We start from the raw sequence: 24,330 nt of genomic DNA, 5'->3' as shown, positions 1-24,330 counted from the left end.
GACCTAACTTAGAGTACTGGCTCTCAGAATTACCGGTGCAATATGTGATCCTGGGCAAGTAATTTAATATCACTGGGCTTCCGTTTCCTCATCTGTTAATGGGAGATAATACCTACTGTCAGGTCTGGAATTTGAGGCTTCCCTGCTTACAAGGTAATAGTCTGTTACTATTTCATGGATTATGGGAGAAAACAAGATTCCTGGGTTAGAGACAAAAACTTTACTGTTCATAGCACAACAAGCAGCATGAGCATGTATGCATTGGTTCCTTTTGGGTCCTACAGGGGCAACATGGGAGGGGCCGAGATGGAGAGGCCCATGAGTTGTGATATAGGGGAAGAACAATTAGCTTGGGAACCTGCTGTTTTATAGTAAATAGTTGGCAAGGTGCTTTTTGTCCCAGATGAAGATATTACCTCTCTCTCAATGGTTGCTTCAGATATAAGCCTGAAAAATAGCCTGGGTAAAAAATGGCTGGGGCTTTTTAAATTTTTATTTATTTATTTTATTTATTTATTTTTTATTTTTTTAGAGACAGAATCTCACTTTATTGCCCTTGGTAGAGTGCTGTGGTATCACAGCTCACAGCAACCTCCAACTCCTGGGCTTAGGCAATTCTCCTGCCTCAGCCTCCTGAATAGCTGGGACTACAGGTGCCCACCACAACGCCCAGCTATTTTTTTGTTGCAGTTTTGGCCGGGGCTGGGTTCGAACCCTCCACCTTCAGTATATGGGGCTGGTGCCCTACCCCCTGAGCCACAGGCACCACCCAGCTTTGCTTCTTTTCTAATTTAATTTTTTTTAAGAGATGGGGTCTCACACTGGCTCAGGTTGGTCTCAAATCTCTGAGCTCAGGGCAATACATCCACCTCGGCTTCCCAGAGTGCTAGGATTACAGGCGTGAGCCACCATGCCCAACCTTAATTTATTTTTTTGCTATACTCACAGTTATAGTTTTTTACAGTAAAAGGATCCAGATTAAAATCAGCAAAGGGAAAAAAGTACATGGGGCAAAATCCAGAAGAAACCAGGCATAAAATTTCAGATATCCACTCTCCAGTGAAGTTATACAGAGATGTGCTTTAGCCTGTCCATAATGATTTGTGATATGTGCCAATTGTTTGCAACCAGGGAGGTTTACCCGAGATTTAGTGTCCAGAGTTTTTACTGGGGGTCAGTGACATAGAGACTTGGAGTACCACTATGACCGACCTCAGCTACTTAGAACCCAACCTCCCCGAGAGAAAATTGCTGTTCACCATCAACGACATTATTAGAATAAACTTACCTGGGCCAACTGGTATGGCATGGCCCAAATACAAAAACACTATCCAGGATACAAAAACACTAATGAAATAGACTATTCCAAGAATTCAGTAGTTATTTCCCAGGAATATGCCAAGTGCCAGTCCAGAAGATGAGCTTTCTTTGGAATGTGCAGGATTTCAGAAACCTACACCTGCTGAGTTAACCTGTTCCCATTCCTACAACTGATCTCTGAGTCCATTGTACCTGGAGAACCACAGTGATTTTTTTTTTTAAGAGATGGGGTCTTGGGCGGCGCCTGTGGCTCAGTGAGCAGGGCGCTGGCCCCATATACCGAGGGTGGCGGGTTCAAGCCCAGCCCCGGCCAAACTGCAACCAAAAAATAGCCGGGCATTGTGGCGGGTGCCTGTAGTCCCAGCTGCTCGGGAGGCTGAGGCAAGAGAATCGCGTAAGCCCAAGAGTTAGAGGTTGCTGTGAGCCGTGTGACGTCACGGCACTCTACCCGAGGGCGGTACAGTGAGACTCTGTCTCTACAAAAAAAAAAAAAAAAGAGATGGGGTCTTGCTCTGTTGCCCAAGCTACAGTGTAGTAGTGCCATTGTAGTTCACTGCAACCTCAAATTCCTGGGCTTGACCAATCCTCCTGCCTCAGCCTTCTAAGTAACTGGGACTACAGGCATGCACCACCACACCCGTATTTATTTAATAGTTAGGCATTTTTCTAGTTTTTTTTTTTTTTTGAGACAGAGTCTCTCTTTGTCACCCTTGGTAGAGTGCTGTGGCATCATATCTCACAACAACCTCCATAGCTTTTTTTTTTTTTTTTTTGGCCAGGGCTGGGTTTGAACCCACCACCTCTGGCATATGGGACCAGCGCCCTACTCCTTGAGCCACAGGCGCCGCCCAGCATTTTTCTAGTTTTTGTAGAGATGGGGGCTCACTGTGTTGCTCAGGGTGGTCTCCTACTCTTGACCTCAAGGGATCGTCCCACCTTGACCTCCCAAAGTAGTAGGATTACAAGTATGAGCCATTGTGCCCAGCCTACAGTGATGTTTTGGATCTCCTAGAATTAGAATCAGTATAGATCCAATGTCTAGTAATCCTTGAAAATTCCAGTTTCTTCCCCTTCTCCAATGCACAGTCCAATACCTAGCCTCCAGTGCAACACACGCTGCAAGTACATCTGGAAAAGATTAGGCAGATCTATTGCATATGTTTTTGCCTCTATGGTATGGTCTTTTTTTTTTTTTTTGTAGAGACAGAGTCTCACTTTATGGCCCTCGGTAGAGTGCCATGGCATCACACAGCTCACAGCAACCTCCAACTCGTAGGCTTAAGCGATTCTCATGCCTCAGCCTCCTGAGTAGCTGGGACTACAGGCGCCCGCCACAACGCCCAGCTATTTTTTGGTTGCAGTTCAGCCAAGGCCGGGTTTGAACCCGCCACCCTCGGTATATGGGGCCGGCACCTTACCGACTAAGCCACAGGCGCCGCCCGGTATGGTCCTTTTAGGTATGTCCATGAAGGACACCAGGGCCATCCTTCATTCAAGGGGCGGTAGGTCTGTGAATAGGCTCATCTTGGAATTTGTTGAGGGCAAGACTTTGCATTTTTGGCATATTCAGCAAGATGTTGGGGAACATGAGACCCAAGGAAGTGTTATCTCCTAACACCTACTTTATGGGGTTCTTGTAAACATAAGATTGGAATATATATAAAGTGCTTAACACATCATAAAAGCTCCATCAAGTTGCTATTAATAATACTGCAATAAGCTAAAGAGCAGAAATGGATACAGTGAATGTAGGCTACTGCTTCAGGAAATTTAGCTAAAAATAGGAGATGGGGACAGAGGGAAGTTTTTATTGTTTTAAAGACTTATCCTAGCATATTTATAGGCTGTAGTGTATTTGGGATAGGAGAAAGACTCTGAAACCATAAAACTAAAAATGGAGAAACCAAGGGCTACCAAGTTTTATGAATTACAATGCAGTCCCAAAGAAAGAGTTCTAAGGTAAGGAAATATTCAGGTTAGGCTGGTGATAAAGGTTAGACAAGAGCCAGTTCTACCTTAGGGGTCTGGGCAGATGTTCTCTTCAGTCTCTGCTAGTGTAGGCAGGCCTCCTGGACTACCCTGCCCTTCTCCATTAGAACAGTAAAAGTTTCTAAGTCAAGGACCTAGATTTACATTCTGTGAACAGTAATTCCACAAGGAACGTTAATTCATTTATCAGACATTTTAATGAGACCCATTCTGGTATGATTCCTACCAGGGGGTAGCCCATCATCCAAGGAGAAACAGGTTACAATACACACTGGCTGAACAGGAACAGAACAGAGGTAATTACACAATGCTGTGCTCCTCAGCAGCTCCCACGCTGTGGGACTGAGATCAGGAGAGCTGCAGGAAAAAGCAACGTGGAGGAGAATGACACACTCCAGCTGTTGGAATATGAGAAGTCACATTTGGAAATTCCAACTTGCCAGGCATGGCAGGTGCCTGTACTCCCAGCTACTTGGGAGGCTGAGGCCAGAAAATCACTTGAGCCCAAGAGTTTGAAGTTACTGTGAGCTATGATGCCACTGCACTCTACCAAAAGCGACAAAGTTAAAAGACTATCTCAAAAAAAAAACCAAATTCCGATTTGGTGCAGCTGCGGAAGGCAAAGTGGTGGGCCTTGTTCACATTTAATTCGGTAAAGCTTTACTGAGCTATGGAGGCATATCAAAGATTAAGACACTGCTGCTCCTGCTGCTCCTCAGAAAGGAGGCAGCATGGTTGCAATTTGTTGACAGACTCTTCCTCTTTGTATCAATTACCTTTCTATCATCCTTGAAAGGCCTTACCTCATTTTATGAAAAAGATGTTAACTGAGGCTTCATAGACATTTCTGTACCGATTCTCCTAATTCTGATGAGATCCAGGGAGGAGTAAGACCCTGTTCTTCAGGATTTTCTAGCCACTGGTCTGCCTGGAACTATTCTAAGTCTACCAGATGAAGCACAAGCCAGTCGCGTTTTTATTTCTTGCTACTAGAACATAAGTTCCTAGTTTCTCCGTAAGATCAACCTTCTCCCAAAGCTTACTGCACTCATAAGTCTCATACCTAACTTGAACGTAGAACAAATCTTCCAAACACAGGGCAAATAAGACTTAGAGCTATAGCATTTTTTTTTAATTTAGGGCATTCAGATGTCTGCAACACGAACCCCTGGTATGGTGCAGCTGCCCCAAAATCCAGTGCAACCTAGGGCTGCTGAAACAAATACAGAACAAGGAAGTATACGGTGTACACTGGGTACTGCCTTATTTTTGTATGACCCTTTAACGGAACATTGGAAAAATAGTGCATTTGGAGAGATATCATGTGGGAATTGAAACCGTCTTAGGAATGATTGATCACATTAGTGCTATATAACCTGAAAACTTGGAGGCAAAGTAGTTGTGATTAAGCGATCTGAAGGGCTGCCCTGTAGATGATTTATTTATTTTTGGAGACAGTCTCATTTTGTCGCCCTTGGTAGTGCCATGGTGTCATAGCTCATAGCAACCTCAAACTCTTGGGCTCAAGGAGTTCTCTTGCCTCAGCCTCCTGAGTAGCTGGGACCCAAGAGTTTGGGTACCCTGGTAGAATTTGGGTACCCACCAAAATGCCTGGCTATTTTTTTGTTGCAGTTGTCGTTCAGCAGACCCAGGCTGGGCTCAAACCCACCAGTCCCAATGTATGTGGCCAGTGCCCTACTTTGAGCCACAGGCGCTGCCCCTAACTGAATTTCTTGAGAAACGATGTAAACAATTGGTGGGGAATTTGGGATTGAATTAATTAGGACACAGAATTTTTTTTTTTTTTTTTTTTGAGACAGGGTCTCACTATATTGCCTTTGGTAGAATGCCATGGTGTCACAGCTCACAGCAACCTCAAACTCTTGAACTTAAGCGATTTTCTTGCCTCAGCCTCCTAAGTAGCTAGGACTATAGGTGCCCGCCACAATGCCCAGCTAGTTTTTTTTTTTTTTTTTGTAGAGACAGAGTCACACTGTACCACCCTCGGGTAGAGTGCCGTGGCGTCACACGGCTCACAGCAACCTCCATCTCCTGGGCTTAAGCAATTCTCTTGCCTCAGCCTCCGGAGTAGCTGGGACTACAGGCGCACGCCACAACGCCCGGCTATTTTTTGGTTGCAGTTTGGCCGGGGCTGAGGTTTGAACCCGCCACCCTGGGCATATGGGGCCGGCGCCCTACTCACTGAGCCACAGGCACTGCCCATGCCCAGCTAGAGACAGGGTCTTGCTCAGGCTGGTCTCGAACCTGTGAGTTCAAGCAATCCACCCACCTCAGCCTCACAGAATGCTAGGATTACAGGCATGAGCCACTGCACCTGGCCTAGATGAAGTATTTAAATATATCCTATACAAGGTTTAGAGAAGAGAATGTGGTACTTGACAACCTTCTAAAGACCAGCGCTATCCCACATGAAATGACGTGCCTTGTGAGGTAGTGAGCCACCCTGTCAAGGGAAGTTTTCAAGCAAGACCACTTGGCAGGAGTGTTATAAAAAGTGGGCCAAACCAGGATTTTCCAACCTGGTATAGAGGAAAAGGCAGAGTAGAAGGTCCTGCTCCTATAAATGGGATTCTCCTGACTGCATGCAAGGGGACAGGTAATCCCTATATGCACAAACTAGAAAAGCAGGCAGCCACTGAAATAGGCTAGGCTACGGTAGCTTGGAAAATGTTAACAAAATGTCACCACTCCTACTGGGACTATAATAGACACACAGAGCTGTGCAGCAGACCTGGGTTTTAGTTCTGACTCTGCCATGTGTGACCTAGGGCTCCTCTTTTCTAGACCTTGCTATGAAGTGAAATGAACATATGCGGTCTTTCTCATTCTAAAGGGCATTGCCCTTCTGGCTGGGCCCCCCAAGAGCAGATCTAGGGCTACAGTTTGGGGCCTTGGGGCTACACTTGTGGACAGCCAGAGACCACCTCTGGCGGAAGCATCGGCCACACTCAAGGCAGGGGAAAGGCTTCTCCCCAGTATGCAGTAGTTGGTGTTGAGCTAGATGGCTCCACTGGGCAAAGCGCTTGGAGCAAAGGTCGCAGGCATAGGGCCGCTCGCCTGAGTGCACACGCCGGTGACTGGCCAGCAGTGAGGGGTAGGCAAAGCGGCGGCCACAGTCGTCACAGGCATGCAGCTTCTCCTCAGTGTGCGTGCTGCGATGTATGGCCAGGGAGCCGCTCCGCCGGAAGGCACGTCCACAGTCTGGGCAGGGATAGGGCTTCTCTCCTGTGTGCAAGAGCTGGTGCTGGAGCAGTGTACTACGCTGGGAGAAGCGGGCCTCACAGTGCTCGCAGGCATAGGGACGCTCACCAGAGTGTACACGCCGATGACTGACCAAACGAGAGGATGAGGAGAAACGCCGCTCACAGTCTGGACATGGGTAGGGCTTCTCACCAGTGTGGATGCGCTGGTGAATGACTAGGGCAGTGCGCTGGCGGAAGCGGCGGTTACATTCTAGGCAGGTGTAGGGCTTCTCTCCTGTGTGTGTTCGCTGGTGGATGGCTAGCAGGGAGGGGTAGGCAAAGCGACGTCCACAACTGGGACACTGGTGGGGTTTCTCGCCTGTGTGCGTGGTCCGGTGATTGGCTAAAGACCTGCTCCTACGGAAGCAGCGGCCACAGTCAGGGCAGTGGTAGGGCTTCTCGCCTGTATGGATAACCTGGTGCTGAGAGAGGTTTTTGCGCTGGGAGAAACGTTTGCCACACTGGTCACAAACATAGGGGCACTCACCAGAGTGTGCCCGCCGGTGACTGACTAGCAGGGATGGGTAGGAAAAGCGGCGCCCACAGTCTGGGCAAGGGTAAGGCTTTTTCAGATTCTGAGCACACTTGTGGTTCTCCAGGGCCGGGCGATCAGGGAAGGTACAGCCACAATCTGGGCAGATGGGGCCCCCAGATGTCTGCCTGGGAATCAATCGGGGTTTACTAGGCCGCCGGCCTCGCTTTCCCTTGCGGGGTGCCTCCTTGGGTAGGAATACTTCCTTCTCCCCATTCTTCTTTCTGGTTCTGGTTTCTATAGGAACACAGGGAGAATTTACTTTTAACAAACAATGAACTCCTACTATTGCTTATTACAGGTACAAAACCATTACTTTCAGCCCCATTCTCAATTATAAGTGCTATGGACAGCTAAGTATGAGTTACTATTATGGAAATATAGAAATTATTAAAGTAACACCTTAGATAAGTCTGGTAACATTTTGTAGATATTAAGCTGACTTTAAAAATTTGATTTTTTTTAATCAGACACAATTTTATTTATTATTTTATTTTATTTCGATTTCTTTGATATTTTGGTTAAATACAGAATTGTAATTTTCATGAAAAAATTATTATTTTTTTTTATTAAATCATAGCTGTGTACATTAATGCGATCATGGGGCACCATACACTGGTTTTATAGACCATATGACACATTTTCATCACTCTGGTTAACATAGCCTTCCTGGCATTTTCTTAGTTATTGTGTTAAGACATTTACATTCTACATTTACTAAGTTTCATATGTACTCTTGTAAGATGCATCGCAGGTGTAATCCCACCAATCACCCACCGTCCCTCTGCCCCCCTCCCTTTCCCCTTCCTCCTATTCTTAAGTTATAACTGGGTTATAGCTTTCAAGTGAAAGCCATAAATTAGTTTCATAGTAGGGCTGAGTACATTGGATACTTTTTCTTCCATTCTTGAGATACTTTTTTTTTTTTTTTTTTGAGACAGAGTCTCACTATGTCACCCTAGGTAGAGTGCTATGGCATCACAGCTCATGGCAACCTCAAACTCTTGGGCTGAAGTGATTCTCTTGCCTCAGCCTCCTGAGTAGCTGGGATTACAGGCCCCGGCTATAACACTGGGCTATTTTTAGGGAGGTGGTCTCACTCTGGCTCAGGCTGGTCTCGAACCCATGAGCTCAGGCAATCCACCAGCCTTGCCCTCCCAGAATGTTTTTTTTGAGACCAGAGTTTTATTTTGTTGCCCTTGGTAGAGTGCCATGGCATGTCATAGCTCACAGGAATCTCAAACTCTTGGGCTCAAAACGATTCTCTTGCCTCAGCCTCCCTAGTAGCCGGGACTACAGGCACTCACCACAATGCCTGGCTATATTTTTAGAGACAGGGATCTGGCTCTTGCTCAGTCTGGTCTCGAACTCCTGAGTTTAGGTAATCCACGCCCTGGCCTCCCAGAGTGCTTAGGATTACAGGCGTGAGCCACCTTGCCCCACCCTGTAGTGTTTTTTTTATGCAATATAAATATAGTTCTCTTCCCCCACCAGTTTTTTTTTTTTTGTTTGTTTGTTTGTTTTTTGAGACAGAGTCTCACTCTTTTTGCCTTGGGGTTGAGTGCTGTGGCATCATCAGAGCTCACAGCAACTTTACACTCTTGGTCTCAAGCAATCCTCCTGCCTCAGCTTCCCAGTAGTATAGGTACTTGCGGCAACAACCAGCTAATTTTTTCTATTTTTAATAGAGATGGGGGGGGGGGTCTCACTCTTGCTCAGGCTGGTCTCAAAATCTTGAGCTCGAGCAGTCCTCCCTCCTTGGCCTCTCAGAGTGCTAGGATTACAGGCGTAAGGCACTGCACCCTGGCCTCAGTCTCTGTTGCGTAGGCTAGAGTGCTGGGGCATCAGCCTAGTTACAGCAACCTCAAACTCCTGGGTTCAAGTCATCTTCCTGCCTCAGCCTCCTGAGTAGCTGGGACTTTAGGTGTCCACCACAGTGCCCAATAAATTTTTTTTCTAGTTTTAGTGGAGACAGGATCTGAGCTCAGGTTTGTCTCAAGTGATCCTCCCACTTCAGCCTTCCAAAGTGTTAGGATTATGGGCATGAGTCACTGTGCCAGGGCTTGCCCTACCTCTCTTACATAAAAGATATACACTATATATAATTTACTGTACTTTCATTATTTTCACTTAACACCTTCTAAAGAGCATTCTATGTTAGCACATGTCCTTCTATTTCATAACTGTATAGAATCAGCCATACTTTTTGTAACTCGGTTGTTTTTTTTTTTGAGACAGAGCCTCGAGCTGTCACCCTGGGTAGATAGCCATGACATCACAACTCACAGCAACCTCCAACTCCTGGCTCAAGTGATTCTCCTGCCTTCCCGCCTCCCAAGTAGCTGGGACTACAGGCGCCCACCACAACGCCCGGCTTTTTTTTGGTTGCAGCTGTCATTGTTTTGCAGGCCCAGGCTGGATTCTAACCTGCCAGCTCAGGTGTATGTGGCTGGCGCCTTAGCTGCTTGAGCCACAGGCTCCGAGCCACTCAGTTGGTTCTTATTTATTTATTTAGAGACAGAGTGTGACTTTGTCACCCTGGGTAGAGTGCTGTGGCATCATCATCACTCACAGCAACCTCCAACTCTTGGGCTCAAGTGATCCTTTTACCTCAGTTTTTCTATTTTTAGTGGAGATGGGGTCTCGTTCTTGCTCAGGCTGGTCTCAAACTCCTGAGCTCAAGCAATCCACTCTCCTCAGCCTCCCGGAGTGCTAAGATTACAGGTGTGAGCCAATGCGCACAGCCACTCAGTTGGTTCTTAAAAGATGAATTAACAGACCAGGAGAGGTGGGTCAAACCTGCAATCTTAGTACACTGGGAGGCCCAGGCGGGTGTATTGCCTAAGCTCACAGGTTTGAGATCAGCCCAAGCAAGAGTGAGACCTTGTCTCTAAAAATAGCTGGGTGTTGTAGCTGGCGCCTGTAGTCCCAGCTACTTAGGAGGCTGAGGCAGGAGAATCACTTGAGCCCAAGAGTTTGATGTTGCTGTGAGCTATGATGCCATAACACTCTACTCAAGGCAACAAAGTGAGACTCTGTCTCCAAAATAAATAAATAAATAAATAAAAAAGATGAACATAATGGAGTATTACAAAGTTTGAAATGGTAGACCAGGTAGAAGAGACAGCATGAAAAGTCCCAAGGCTCAGTGTGCAGTGTACACAGGCTGTGATATCTTAGACATAAAGTGTAAGGCAGGAAGTACAAACAAATGAGGTATAAGCTGGCAGTGACTGACTCATAAGGCCCCTAAGCCAATGGTTCTCAAACTTCACTGTGATTAGAATTCTTCGAAGGACTTACTGAAACAAATTGCTGGATCACAGATTCAGCAGGTCTAGGGTAGAGTACAAGAATTTGCATTTCTAACAATTTCTGGAGTTTTGGTGCTGCTGGTCTGGGGCAACACTTGAAGACCACTGATGTTAGCCCTGTTTAGGACCCTGGATTATATTTTATCCAGTGGTTCACAAACCTTGATGTACATCCAAATCAACTGAGGCTATTTAAAAAATACAACTTCCTAGACATCCACAAGAGTGAATCAGTAACTAGTTCTGGGACAAGGTCCTAAAATCTGTATTTTCACCAAGTTCCCCAAATGACTTAGAGACTTATGTATAATTGATAGCCACTTGACAACCTTAGGAAAAACTAGCTAAAAAGTTTGTTTTGTTTTTTTGAGACAGAGACCCAGGCTAGGCACTCATGGCCTCAACCTAGCTCACAGCAACAAACTCCTGGGCTAAAGCAATCCTCCTGCCCAGCCTTTAAGCAGCTTGGACTACTGGTGCACATCATCACGCCCAGCTAATTTTTTCTTTTTTCTTTTTTTTTAGAGATAGAGTCACTTTATCGCCTTCAGTAAAGTGCTATGGCATCACAGCTCACAGCAACCTCCAACTCCTGGGCTTGGGCGATTCTCTTGCCTCAGCCTCCTGAGTAGCTGGGGACTACAGGCGCCCACCACAACGCCCAGCTATTTTTTATTGCAGTTTAGCTGGGGCGGAGTTTGAACCCACCACCCTTAGTATATGGGGCTGGCGCCCAACCCACTGAGGCACAGCAGCCTCCCCAGCTAACTTTTTTCTTTTTTTAGTAGAGATTGGGTCTTGCTTTTGCTGGTCGGGAATTTCTCGGCTCAAGAGATCCTCCTGCCTTGGCTTCCCAAAGTGTTAGGATTACAGGCAAGAGCCACCATCCGGCCCCCAACTGAAGTTTTAAGCAAGAACATATAATGCTCTTATATAAAACCTATGAAAGATATTCCTGGCCTTAGAAAAACTGGCATAGAAATTCTAGCCCAGAGTTCCATCTGCCCCTGTGGGTGAATCTGGAGCCTTTATACCTGAATGGTGTTAACCAGAACTTTGCTTGATCCCGAAGAAAGTGCAGTATGTCCTTTACTGGTTAGGATCATCCTACTATAAGAGCAGAAAGAGACCCCTGCATTCCAGGTTCCCCACAAGCTTCCTTCAACCAAAATCCAGAAAACTCCCAGAAATTTAGGGTTTCTCTCAGGATCCCTATGATGGAATGGAGACTGGGAAGGAAGCAGGAAGGTAGCTCCTTTTACACATTTGGGAAGTGCAGGTAATTAGCTTGCAAACTGACAGTGGGAATCCTGGTATAGCGGAGGGCCCCACACCATCGGAGCCAAGGACCTTAGGTTGTGAAAATAAACTCAGTAAATGCAGCACCACAGCATGGGTCCCGGCTCAAAACACTGCGCTGAGTCATTAGAGCCTACAACGTAGAGGAGGGCTGCAGCCTCTCCACGGTTATTTTTCACTCACTTCTCTGGATCGTTACCCCTCTTGCGTTCTCCTGCGGGTCTAGGGCAGCTGGCTCCCAATCATCGGTATTTCGTTCCAACCAGGAGATGAGGGCTGGTTTGGGACCTGCGCACCCTGGGGAAGAAGAACAAGTCAGAGGGCCAGGTCCTAAGATGTCCTGACTGGACAGATACCTACGCAATGGCATCCTCTCCCCTGACGCTACCTGGTTGCATGCCAGGACTTTGGACTCCTTGACCTCCCTCCGCGCCCAAGCTCCTCCAGCCCCCCAGGGCCCGCGTAAGCGGATAGGGCCGGGCCTCACCGAGCGCGCCCAGGTGGCCGTAGGTCTCACGCATCACGTCCCGGTACAGAGCCCTCTGCGCGGGCCGCAGATAACCCCACTCCTCCGGGGAGAAGTACACGGCCACGTCCACGAACTTCACAGCCCTCGACCTCCTTCCCCTTCTCCGACTGGGTCTAGCTTGTCCTCCCCCCGCGGCTAGCGGAGCCGAAGGCGGCGCCATTGGACCCGAGAAGCCGGCGCACCACGGCCTTCCCGGTCCTGGCTGCAGCCCTTGGGCGCTGGCGGGCCCTTGGATTTAGGAGCCTCCACCGGACCAGTGCTGAGCGTGGCCGGGGAGGGTGGAGGGAATCGGAATCAGGCGCCCGTAGGGCTAACGGAAACCTTTCGCTGTTATTCAGGAAACTCCGGCTCGAACTTGGGTGAAAGGCACCGGAAGATGCCTTCGGGGAAAATGGCGGCGCTACCACTGCACCGCCTTTGCCTGGAACACAGGCAGCTTCCAGCTATCGATTTTATTGACCGGATCGCCATGCCGGCTCCCTAACCTCTCTGCCCTCAAGTGCAATGGCGCTGAGATTGGGCTTCACGCCCTCTTCTTTTTCCCTACCCATTACAGGCGTTCATTGGGCGTTGGCCAAAGATCAAACGTTCTGATTGGGTGCTGACAAAGGCGCCTGTTTGAACGAAGCCAACGGAGGCATAAGGGCAGGAAGCTGGTTCTTTAGTGTCGGGTGACCGTCCGGAGTTGTAAAGCAGGTTGCGGCCACCTCGGATCAGTAGAAAACCCTCAGGCAATATTCCACTGTTTCTCTGACTGACTCAGCCTTACCTCTGAAGGAGGGAAAAATTTGAGCGACGGTGCTATTCTGGCCAAGCCGGAGCTGAGATTACCCTCACTTCCATTCCTGGCTTTATCAAGGGATCTTTCCCTTTGGGTGATGTTTAACTTCATTGTCACCCTTCAAGGAAGGGAAATTAATGTTAGTGTTTCCTGGGAGCAGGTGCCAGTATATTACACATTTCCTCCTTATTTATTCTTTGCTACCATTTTCTGAACTGGTGGCTATCATCCCAGTTTTACTGTTGAAGAAATTGTCTTGGAGGGATTCCAAGAGTTTCCAGGGTCATACTACTAGCAAGGAAGAGGGACAAAAATATAAACCCAAGGTTGACAGGGCCTTTATTCACATCACTCAACTAGGCATTCTTCCTTTACACAACTCTTAATTTGCTTGCCAACCTACGAATTCATCTGAGCTTTTGGTCTCTTCTCAGGTTCAATCGTATGCATAATCCTCTATACATTATTTTTACATATATTTGTTCAGCACACAAAACATAGTGCTAAGCAATTAGGAGAGGCAAGGTTAAAGAAGTAAGTCATGGGGCGGCGCCTGTGGCTCAGTGAGTAGGGTGCCGGCCCCATATGCCGAGGGTGGCGGGTTCAAACCCAGCCCCGGCCAAACTGCAACAAAAAAATAGCCGGGCGTTGTGGCGGGCGCCTGTAGTCCCAGCTGCTCGGGAGGCTGAGGCAAGAGAATCGCGTAAGCCCAAGAGTTAGAGGTTGCTGTGAGCCGTGTGACGCCACCGCACTCTACCGAGGGCGGTACAGTGAGACTCTGTCTCTACAAAAAAAAAAAAAAAGAAGTAAGTCATGGGTCATTCTTTGAATGGAATTTACAGTCTGTTGAGGCATATAAATTCACAACTACTAAGCAAGAGAATAATACAAGCATGTATGTGAAGGGCACAGAAAATTGCTGATGGAACCAGCCAGCACCCAACCCATCAGTCCCCAATTCTATGTAAGTATTATAGTGCAGAGTTTCACCAGCTCAATGCCATCTCCCAAGGTGCCTATAGTCGCAGCTACTCGGGAGGCTCCCTGGGAGCAGGAGAATGTGCCATTTGCACGTCTCTCACCTCAGCTGGTGACATACACATCTGTCTCTAACCAATTCATCTATATTTTAAAGCACCTACTATAGGCAAAACACTAACCTCAAAGCCCTCAAGGAATAAAGATAATGTGACAGAAAAAGTCAAAAAATAAGACAGGCAGTGAGACATTCTGAGAAAGATGTTTGAACAGAGGTGGTAGAAAAAAATGACAATTAACATTACTCGACAGTTGGGTGGCGCCTGTGGCTCAAGGAGTAGGGCGCCCGGTCCCATATGCCTGAGGTGGCGGGTTCAAACCCAGCCCCGGCCAAAAACCACAAAAAAAAAAAAGAAAAGAAAAACATTACTTGACAGCCAAGATGAGAAGCTAATTAAGGACACAACTCCCTTCACCATAGTTTCAAAGAAAATAAAATACCTAGGAATTTGTTAGGAATATACCTAACAAAAGTGGTGAAGGACTTCTATAAAGAAAATTATTAGGGCGGGGCCTGTGGCTCAGTGAGTAGGGCGCTGGCCCCATATACAGAGGGTGGGGGTTTGAACCTGGCCCTGGCCAAACTGCAACAAAAAAATAGCTGGGTGTTGTGGCCGGTGCCTGTAGTCCTAGCTACTTGGGAGGCTGAGGCAAGAGAATCGCCAAAGCCCAAGAGCTGGAGATTGCTGTGAGCTGTGATGCCATGGCACTCTACTGAGGGCGATAAAGTGAGACTGTCTCAAAAAATTCATAAATATGGCTTGGTGCCTGTGGCTCAAGTGGCTAGGGCGCCAGCCACATACACCTGAGCTGCCGGGTTCAAATCCAGCCCAGGCCTGCCAAACAACGATAATGGCTGCAACCAAAAAGTAGCCAGGCATTGTGGCAGGTGCCTGTGGTCCCAGCTACTTGGGAGGCGGAGGCAGGAGACTCACTTGAGCCCAGGAGTTGGAGGTTGCTGTGAGCTGTGATGCCACGGCACTCTACCCAGGGCAACAGCTTGAGGCTCTGTCTCAAAAATTAATAATAATAAAAATAAAATAAAATAAAAACCCTAAGGATTTAGTCTTAGAAAACTTTTTTTTAAACAGACAGAATCTCACTTTATCACCCTCAGTAGAGTGTGCTGTGCTGTCATAGCTCAGCAACCTCTAACTCCTGGGCTTAGGCAATTCTCTTGCTTCAGCCTCCTGAGTAGCTGGGACTACAGGCACCTGCCACAAGGCCCGGCTATTTTTTTATTGCAGTTTGGCCAGGGCCGGGTTTAAATCCGCCACTGGTATATGGGGCCAGCGCCCTACTCACTGAGCCACAGGCCCCTCCCGGAAAACATTTTCAAGCTGATTTTCAGACATCAGTTATCCTGGCTTGCAAGTCTTCTAAACATCGAGGTTTGGTTGAATAAACATTAGTTTTCCCATGTTCCCATAAAAAGAAATCCAATGAAGTCAAATATGGCAAATGTGGAGGCCAAGAAAATGGTCCACCTCTTCTAATTCACCTGTTAGAGAATGTCTTATGTAGAAACTGTCTAAAATGCAAACCAAAGTGACAAGGAACATCATCTTGTTGAAACTCTGTATTTTCTATTAGTCCTAATTGTTCAAGCTGATAAATAAAGTAATTTTGCAGCATTTATAAATAGCTATCACCATTAACAACACGCTCTTCAAAAAAGAATGGCCCTATGACTCGATTTTTTTCCCAAAGCATACCACACATTAACTTTGGGAGAATCTCTTTTTTTTTTTTTTTGTAGAGACAGAGTCTCACTGTACCGCCCTCCGGTAGAGTGCCGTGGCGTCACACGTCTCACAGCAACCTCTAACTCTTGGGCTTACGCGATTCTCTTGCCTCAGCCTCCCGAGCAGCTGGGACTACAGGCGCCTGCCACAACTCCCGGCTATTTTTTTGTTGCAGTTTGGCTGGGGCTGGGTTTGAACCCGCCACCCTCGGCATATGGGGTCAGCACCCTACTCACTGAGCCACAGGCGCCACCTGAGAATCTCTTTCCTGTTCAACAAACTTATGTGGATTTTCAGTTCCCCAAATATGGCAATTAAGTCTGTTGACCTTGCCACTAATGTGGAATGTTGCTTCATCGGAGCACATTAAATTACTCAAAAATGCATCATCATGGGCAGCACCTGTGGCTCAAAGGAATAGGGCGCTGGCCCCATGTGCCGGAGGTGGCGAGTTCGAATCCAGCCCCGGCCCAAAAACTGCAAAAAAAAAATGCATCATCGTTGCTTTTTTGTTGAACCAGTGACAAAAAGTTGTGCATCATAATCCTCTTCTAACAACATCTGATGCACTTGAATTTTGTATGCTTTCATGTGAAGTCTTATCTACAGAATCTTATGCACAGTAGACTTTGAAAGCCTCAGCTCTAGTGAAGCCCATCTTAATACCTTTCTTGGACTTGCCTCAAAAGTTCCTTCGATGGATGCTATGGTTTCTTCACTAACATGTGGTCTACCAGACCATGACTTATCATTAACAGAACCTGTTTCTTTAAATGTTTTCATTCACTTGGATATGGAATTCCTGTGTGGTGCTTCTTTTTTGTAATGAGTTCTAAACCTTCTTTGGATAGCAGCGGTAAATTATGGTTCAACTAATCAAAGAACACAATTTACTTTCTCTTCTAGTGAAGCCATGGGTCAACAGAATCTCACTTCGTCGCCCTTGGTAGAGTACTGTGACATCATAGCTCACAGCAACCTCAAACTCTTGAGCTCAAGTGATTCTCTTGCCTCAGTCTCCTGAGTAGCTAGGACTACAGGTGCCCACCACAATGCCATTTTTAAAGATGAAGTCTTGCTCTGACTCAGGCCGGTCTTGAACTCATGAGCTCAGGCAATTCACCCACTTTGGCCTCCCAGAATGTTAGGATTACAGGCATGAGCCACCACACTGGCCTGCAGTTGCCATCTTTTTTTCCCATTCAGGGCTTGGAAAATTATAGTTTTGTCTGAAAGTGTGGGGGATGGCAATGCTTGGCAGAAGAAAGCAATCACTTCTGTCTCATTAAAAACTTTAAATGTGGGCTGTGCGCAGTGGCTCATGCCTGTAATCCTAGCACTCTTCCAGGCCGAGGCAGATGGATTGCCTGAGTTCACAAGTTGAAGACAACCTGAGCAAAAGTGAGACCCCATCTCTACTAAAAATAGAAAAACTGAGGCAAGAGGATCACTTGAGCAAAATTGGAGCTTGCTGTGAACTATAACACCATGGCACTCTATCCAGAGCAACAGCTTGAGACTCTGTCTCAGGGGCGGCGCCTGTAGCTCAGCCAGCCACATACACTGGGGCTGGCGGGTTCAAACCTGGCCTGGGCCTACCAAACAATGACAACTACAACAACAAAAAATAGCCAGGCATTGTGGCAGGTGCTTGTAGTCCCAGATACTTGGGAGGCTGAGGCAAGAGAATTGCTTAAACCCAAGAGTTTGAGGTTGCTGTGAGCTGTGACGCCATCGCACTCTACCCAGGGCGACATAGTGAGACTCTGTCTCAAAAAATAAATAAATAAATAAATAAATAAAATAAATAATAAATAGACCTTAAATGTGGGCATTTCAGTAGGGACAGAGCTTTTTCAAAGTACTGGGATGGACAGTGGGACAGTGTATATAAAAGCACTGGTTACCACCTGGATCAACAATGCAGGCTTCATTAAGCAAACTTCCGGCCCCTCTTTGAGGCATGCAGACACTGCGCAGTGAAGGCAGGCTTAATAGTTCTCTCCCCAACTTCTCCTCTCCCTACCTTGCTACCCTTGAACCAAGGAAGGGACCAGGTAGAGAAAGGGGACTTTGGAGGAGAAATTTCTGAGGATTCTTACCAACTGGGAGTTTTATTTTTTTGTAGAAATAGGGTCTCACTATCTTGCTCAGGCTGGTATTGAACTCCTGCCCTCAAGCAATCCTCCAGCCTTGGCCTCCCAAAGTACTGGAATTACAGGTGTGAGCCACCACCCTAGGCATTCCAAATGGATCCTTTAAAGATAAGGGCCCTATGTGGAGAGGACCTGCTTTGGCTCACCCCCAAGAAAGCACAACTTGGCCTCTGCTCCACTTTCCTCACATATCCTAGATCTGGTCACCTCACCCCTTCCTGAAGTTCCTTGGCCTCCAGGCTCCATGCCTCCTTCTTTTTGCTCCATTCAGGAGTTGGGGGTGGGTTGGGGCCTACAAATCCTAAGGGAGAAACGGCCATCAGAGGACTTGGTGAGAGGCAGGAACCTAGAGAATGTGCTTCCTCTGCAGAAGTGGGATGCAACCTCACCAACCCCAGCCAACATATAGACATTCTCAGACCTGTCCCAAAGGTCCTTGGATCGCACAAGATGGGAGAAGGGTTGGACTGGGCCTCCACCCAGAGAACCCAGGTAGCCGTAGGTCTCCCACATAACATCCTGGTACTCTGGGGAGAAGTACACAGCCAAATCTGAAAAGCTCAAGGTATATAAAAGCACCAGTTTCCAACTGGCTGAGACATAAAGATCTAAATAAATTACTTTAAAAGTAATTATTTTCAGCAGAAATGGTTAAGGCTATTGAAAACATTAAAAAATATACTGTCCTCAGGCAGCGCCTGTGGCTCAAGGAGTAGGGCGCCGGTCCCATACGCCGGAGGTGGCGGGTTCAAACCTAGCCCCAGCCAAAAAAAAAAAAAAAAAAAAAAAAATATATATATATATATATATATATACTGTCCTCATATTCATTAGAAAGGCTACTATTAAAAACAAACACATACCCCAAACCAGAAAATAACAAGTACTGGTGCGGATTTTGGAATCCTTGTGCACTGTTGCTGAGAATGTAAAATGGTACAGCTGCTGTGAAAAATATATCGATTGTTCAAAAAATGAAACATTGAAATATCATGTGATCCAGCACTTCTACTTCTGGTTACATATTCAAAAGAATCGAAAGCAGGGTCTGAAAGAGATATTTGGACATCCATGTTCATACTAGCATTATTCACAATACCCTAAAGGTGAAAACAACTCAAGGGTCCATCAGTGAGTGAATGGATAAACAAAAATATAGAGAAGGACTATTATCCAACTTAAAAAGGAAGGAAATTCTGACCTATACTAAAATAAACCAGCCACAAAAAGTCAAATACTGTATGATTCCACTTAATATGAGGTATTAAGAGTAGTTAAATTGGCGATGCCTGTGGCCCAGTGAGTAGGGCGCTGGCCCCATATTCTGAGAGTGGTGGGTTCAAACAAGGCCCCAACCACAGGTGGCGGGCGCCTGTGGTCCCAGCTAATCGGGAGGCTGAGGCAAAAGAATCGCCTAAGCCCAAGAGGTTGCTGTGAGCTGTTTCGCTACAGCACTCTATTGAGGGCAACAAAGTGAGACTCTGTCTCCAAAAAAAAAAAAAGTAGTTAAATCAATAGAACAGAAAGTAGAATGGTGGTTACCATGGGTTGGAAGAAATAGGAAATAGAGAGTTGCTTAATGAGTATAGAGTTTCAGTTTTGCAAGATGTAAAACTTCTGAAAATCAAATGCACAACCATAGGAGTATACTTAACTACTAAACCATTAAATGGTTAAAATGGCAAATTTTGGCCAGGTGCAGTGGCTCAAGCTTGTAATCCCAGCACTTTGGGAAGTGGGTTTGAGGAGGGAACGTGTGCTGCTTGAGGCCAGGAGCTCAAGACCAGCTTGGGCATAGCAAGATCTCTGTCCCTACAAAAAAAAATTAAAATTAGCCAGGTAGGGTGGTGCCTGTGGCTCAGTGAGTAGGGTGCCGGCCCCATATACCGAGGGTGGTGGGTTCAAACTCAGCCCCGGCTGAACTGCAACCAAAAAATAGCCGGGCGTTGTGGCGGGCGCCTGTAGTCCCAGCTGCTCGGGAGGCTGAGGCAGGAGAATCTCGGAAGCCCAAGAGCTTCCTTGGGGTTGCTGTGAGTCCTGTGACATCATGGCACTCTACTGAGGGCGGTAAAGTGAGACTCTGTCTCTTTAAAAAAAAAAAAAATTAGCCAGGTATAGTGCATGGGCCTGTAGTTCCAGCTACTGGGAAGGCTGAGGCAAGAGGATCACTGAGCTTAGGTGTTTCACAACTCCATGAATATACAAAACCATTTAAAGATACAGTCTAAGTGGGCGGTGCCTATGGCTCAACGTAGAGGGCACCGGCCCCATATGCTGGAGGTGGCGGGGTCAAGCCCAGCCCCAGCCAAAAACTGCAAAAAAAAAAAATCCAATTATACACTCTAAGTGAATTGTATGGTATATAAATGATACCCTAATAAAAGTGTTATTTCCCCTCCAAAAAAAAAACTGTGGATGAATAGTGAAAGACATGGAAATTGATCATGGTAAACTGGACTGATGGGGTGGCTTAGATCTGTAATCGTAGCTTTCTGGGAGGCTCAAGCAGGAGGATCACTTGAACCCATGATTCTGAGATTGCAGTGAGCTATGATAGCACCACTGAATTCTAGCTTCAGCTGGGACCCTATCTTAAAACAAAACAATAAGCAGTCTGCCAGGACACATTCTGGGACAGTCCCTCTCCAGGCCTCAGCCAAACCCAATAACCAAAATTTTATTAGCCTCTTGGTTTCCCCAACCTTTCCAAGCACTGTGTGCCCTTTGAGTAGTTTCTGCTTCTACAGCTTTTGGCCTGGAACTGGATTAGGAACATTTCGAATAAAGAGTGAGCAGAAATAGGCAGAACAAAGAGGCCTGAAAGGCCTTGCTGAGCACCACTGGGTGGCCAAAAGCATCAGGGACAAGACCCTCTATGCATGTCACAGACTTCACCACCCACTCAGGAAGAAATACACTACCACAACTGAGAAGCTCATGGCCTTCAGCATGGTTTCAGGCTCTTTGGATGCACATGGGGAGTAGGGCTGGGGGTGGCACCTTGGACCCTCCTATCCCCCAAGTCCTGGATACTCCAGACCTGGGTCACTGGTCTGGAGTGACCAGTGGTGTTCCAGCTTAAGGACACACTGCCCCACAAAATCTGGCATCTAAACCAGCCTGGTACTGGCCTCATGTGGGGCCAACCTGCATCCAGAACAGAGGAATCACCATGGCTTGGGTCCCTCTGGTAACCAGAATGGACAATGGAATTAGAAAATCCTTAAGAGAACAAGGCAGGGACCTGCCTTCACAACCATCATTCAGTCGGAAAAGCATCATTTTCTTCTTTTTTTGGAGACAGTCTCACTGTGTCACCCTGGGTAGAGTGCTATGGCATCATAGCTCACAGCAACCTAAAATTCTGGGGCTCAAGTGATCCTCTTGCCTCAGCCGCCCAAGTAGCTGGGACTGCAGGCACCCAACACAATGCCTGATTAGTTTTTCTATTTTTTAGTAGACATGGGGGTTTCTCTTTTGCTCAGGCTGATCTGGAACTCCTGAGCTCAAGCAATCCACCTTCCTTGGCCTCCCAAAGTACTAGATTACAGGGGTAAAGTCACCATGTCCAGCAAGAGTGTCATTTTCTCTATTTGGTCTTATCAGTTAAGAATCAGATCAAGGTGGCGCCTATGGCTCAGTGAGTAGGGTGCCGGCCCCATATACTGGATGTGGTGGGTTCAAACCCGGCCCCGGCCAAAAACTCGAGAAAAAAAAAAAAGAAAAGAAAGAAATTAAGAAAAAAAAGAAATCAGTTCAGAATATTCAGCTATGGCCCTTACAATTCCTAATGCCTCCTTCTGTTCCACTGATCCACAAGGCCTCCGAGTGTGTGTCCTGGCCGCAAAACAAACTGGGCTTCTGTCCTGAGAGAAGCCAAATCTATGGTGCCAGGTTCATTCATGGAACATTGCCCCAGGTAGTATGCAACAGCCTATATCCCATGCCTATGTGTCAAGTGTGGTGCTCTTTCTACTGACCCAAACATTAGGGATTTCCCTTATGAGCCATCACCGCCCTTAAGCACCTTGCACACACTCCTGGGATAGCTCAGGTGGATCCTCTAGTCTAGCTTACTTCAGTGACTTACAGAAGTATCCTTTTTCCCTTTCTCCACTGCACTGAGGGAGGAGTGAGAAAAGTCGTTATCTTACTCTTTGTTGCTCCTAAGCATCTAATACTGTAGTGGTAATTATAAAAACAGCACACACTATATGCCAGGAATTGTGCAAAATACTTCAAATGTCTCATTTAATCCTCAACAAGGCTGGTCATCTAACTTTCTAAATGGGGGCGCTCAAGCTCAGATCAGTAAGAAACCTGCTCCACTGTCACACACTGGTAAGGAGGTCACAACCAAATCCAATGGATTCAGCTTTGAAGTTCATGCATCTTAACGGTGCAATACAGCTACTCTTCAGCATAGTAATTGCTCAAAAATATTGAAGTAATGAAGCTTCTCCCCATTCCTTGTCTCCAGACTGTCTACTTTTTTTTTTTTTCCAGAGAGAGTCTCAGTTTGTCACACACACCCCGCCCCTGGTACAGTGCCGTATCATCATAGCTCACAGCAACCTCAGACTCTTGGGCTCAAGTGATTCTCTTGCCTCTGCCTCCCTAATAGCTTGGGACTACAGGTGCTCACCACAATGCCTGGCTGTTTGTTTTTTTTTTAAAGACGTGGTCTTACTCTAGCTCAGGCTGTTCTTGAACTCCTGAGTTCAGGCAATCTGCCCACCTCAGCCTCCCAGAGTGCTGGGATTACAGGTGTGAGCCACTGCACTCAGCTATTTATTATTATTATTTTCTTTTTTTGAGACAGAGTCTCACTATGTCGCCCTCAGTAGAATGCTGTAGTGTCACAGATCACAGCAACCTCCAACTCTTGGGCTTAAGCGATTCTCTTGCCTTAGCCTCCCAAGTAGCTGGGACTACAGGTGGCTGCCACAAGGCCTGGCTACTTTTTGGTTGCAGTTGTCATTGTTGTTTTAGCTGGCGCGGGCCATGTTTGAACCTGCCAGCTCAGTGTATATGGCTGGCGCCCTACTCACTCAGCTATGGGCACTGCCCTATTATTATTTTTAAGACAAGGTCTCATTCTGTTGCCTGGGCTACAGTGCAGTCATTATAGCTCACTGCAACCTCAAGCTCAAGTACTTCTCCTGCCTCAGTCTCCCCATTAGCTGAGATTACAGGCACTTGCCATTATGCCTGGCTAATTTTTCTACTTTTTGTCGAGAGGGGACCTCCTCACTCTTACTCAGGCTGGTCTTGAACTTACTGCTTCAAGCAGTCCTCCCATCTCGGTCTCCCAAAGTGTTAGGATTACAGGTGTGAGCCACCTCACCCAGCCTGTCTTTCTACTTCTAGAAGTTTATGGTGAACTCCATTCCATAATTCAGCCCCTTTTACAGACTGACTATAAGGTACAGGACATGTGGTGGGCTCATAGTTTGGTGAAAAGAGATCAGGCCTTGCAATCAAGGGAATCTTCCTTGAACCCTGGCTCCACTTCATGGTAGCAGTTGAATGTAAGCAAGAAATTTCACCTTGCCAATGTAGGTTTCTTCATCTTTGAAACTGGGTCCGTACTACCTATTTCACAGAAATGTCACATGGGATTTAAATGAGTTACCTGTATGACAAAGTATAGGGTTTACAGTAGGCAGTTACTGCAAAGGAGTTATTACCTGAGGGAGATAGAGCTTGGCCAATAAGAGAGATGCTTCCTACTATGTTCTGTTATCTCTAAACAATGAAAATGCCATAATATATAATTATTTTTATTCTTGGAGAAGTCTTGAAACTTGGGGGTACAGTCTTCAGCCTCCTTTCAGAGTTCCGTCTCCAGGCTCTTTAGGTATTTCCCATTCCCACATCCCTGGTAACCCCCTCACTCTCCCAGGGGTCCTCAAACTTTTTAAACAGGGGGCCAGTTCACTGTCCCTCAGACCATTGGAGGGCCAGACTATAGTTAAAAAAAAAAAAAAAACTATGAACAAATTCCTCTGCACACTGCACGTATCTTATTTTGAAGTAAAAAAACAAAACAAGAACAAATACAATTACACCACCTCATGTGGCCTACGGGCTGCAGTTTGAGGACCCCTGATAGACTTTTAAAAGGTATCTGGGTAATTTCTTACTGTCCTCAATCTGAGTCAAAGAACTCAGAACTCAACTCTTTGGGCTAATTCTTAACATATATCTTTCTCCTACCTCTGAGGGTGGTTGTGCTGATGCTTAATCAGAGCTAGATGCTAGAAAAGTGCTTCAAGTCTTTGGGGAAGGTACCAGACCACTTCTTACTCACTCATTCAGGTGATCCTCTTGTGAGAGCTGAAAAGAGCCTTACACTTCAAGT

At 46.6% G+C, this 24,330-nt stretch overlaps 1 protein-coding gene across 2 annotated transcripts; it reads right to left on the bottom strand.

Annotated features, from left to right (window-relative positions):
* Positions 1-2,594: 2,594 nt before the first annotated feature.
* ZNF689 (zinc finger protein 689) lies at positions 2,595-12,746 on the bottom strand. Of its 2 annotated transcripts, none has more exons than XM_053555073.1 (3): positions 12,205-12,746; positions 11,901-12,014; positions 2,595-7,341 (listed from the first exon to the last, which is right to left on the bottom strand). In XM_053555073.1, exons 1-3 carry the CDS (start codon positions 12,404-12,406, stop codon positions 6,158-6,160), a joined length of 1,500 nt encoding a protein of 499 aa, XP_053411048.1. In that variant the 5' UTR covers positions 12,407-12,746; the 3' UTR covers positions 2,595-6,157. The 2 variants fall into 2 exon arrangements, with proteins under 2 accessions (XP_053411048.1, XP_053411050.1); XM_053555075.1 differs by lacking the exon at positions 12,205-12,746 and adding an exon at positions 12,106-12,147.
* Positions 12,747-24,330: the final 11,584 nt, after the last annotated feature.

Source organism: Nycticebus coucang, chromosome 12 (assembly GCF_027406575.1).
Source record: "Nycticebus coucang isolate mNycCou1 chromosome 12, mNycCou1.pri, whole genome shotgun sequence".
Taxonomy (NCBI): domain Eukaryota; kingdom Metazoa; phylum Chordata; class Mammalia; order Primates; family Lorisidae; genus Nycticebus; species Nycticebus coucang.
The sequence above is the reverse complement of the archived record's forward strand: the minus strand, read 5'-3'. Positions and strand labels throughout refer to the sequence as shown.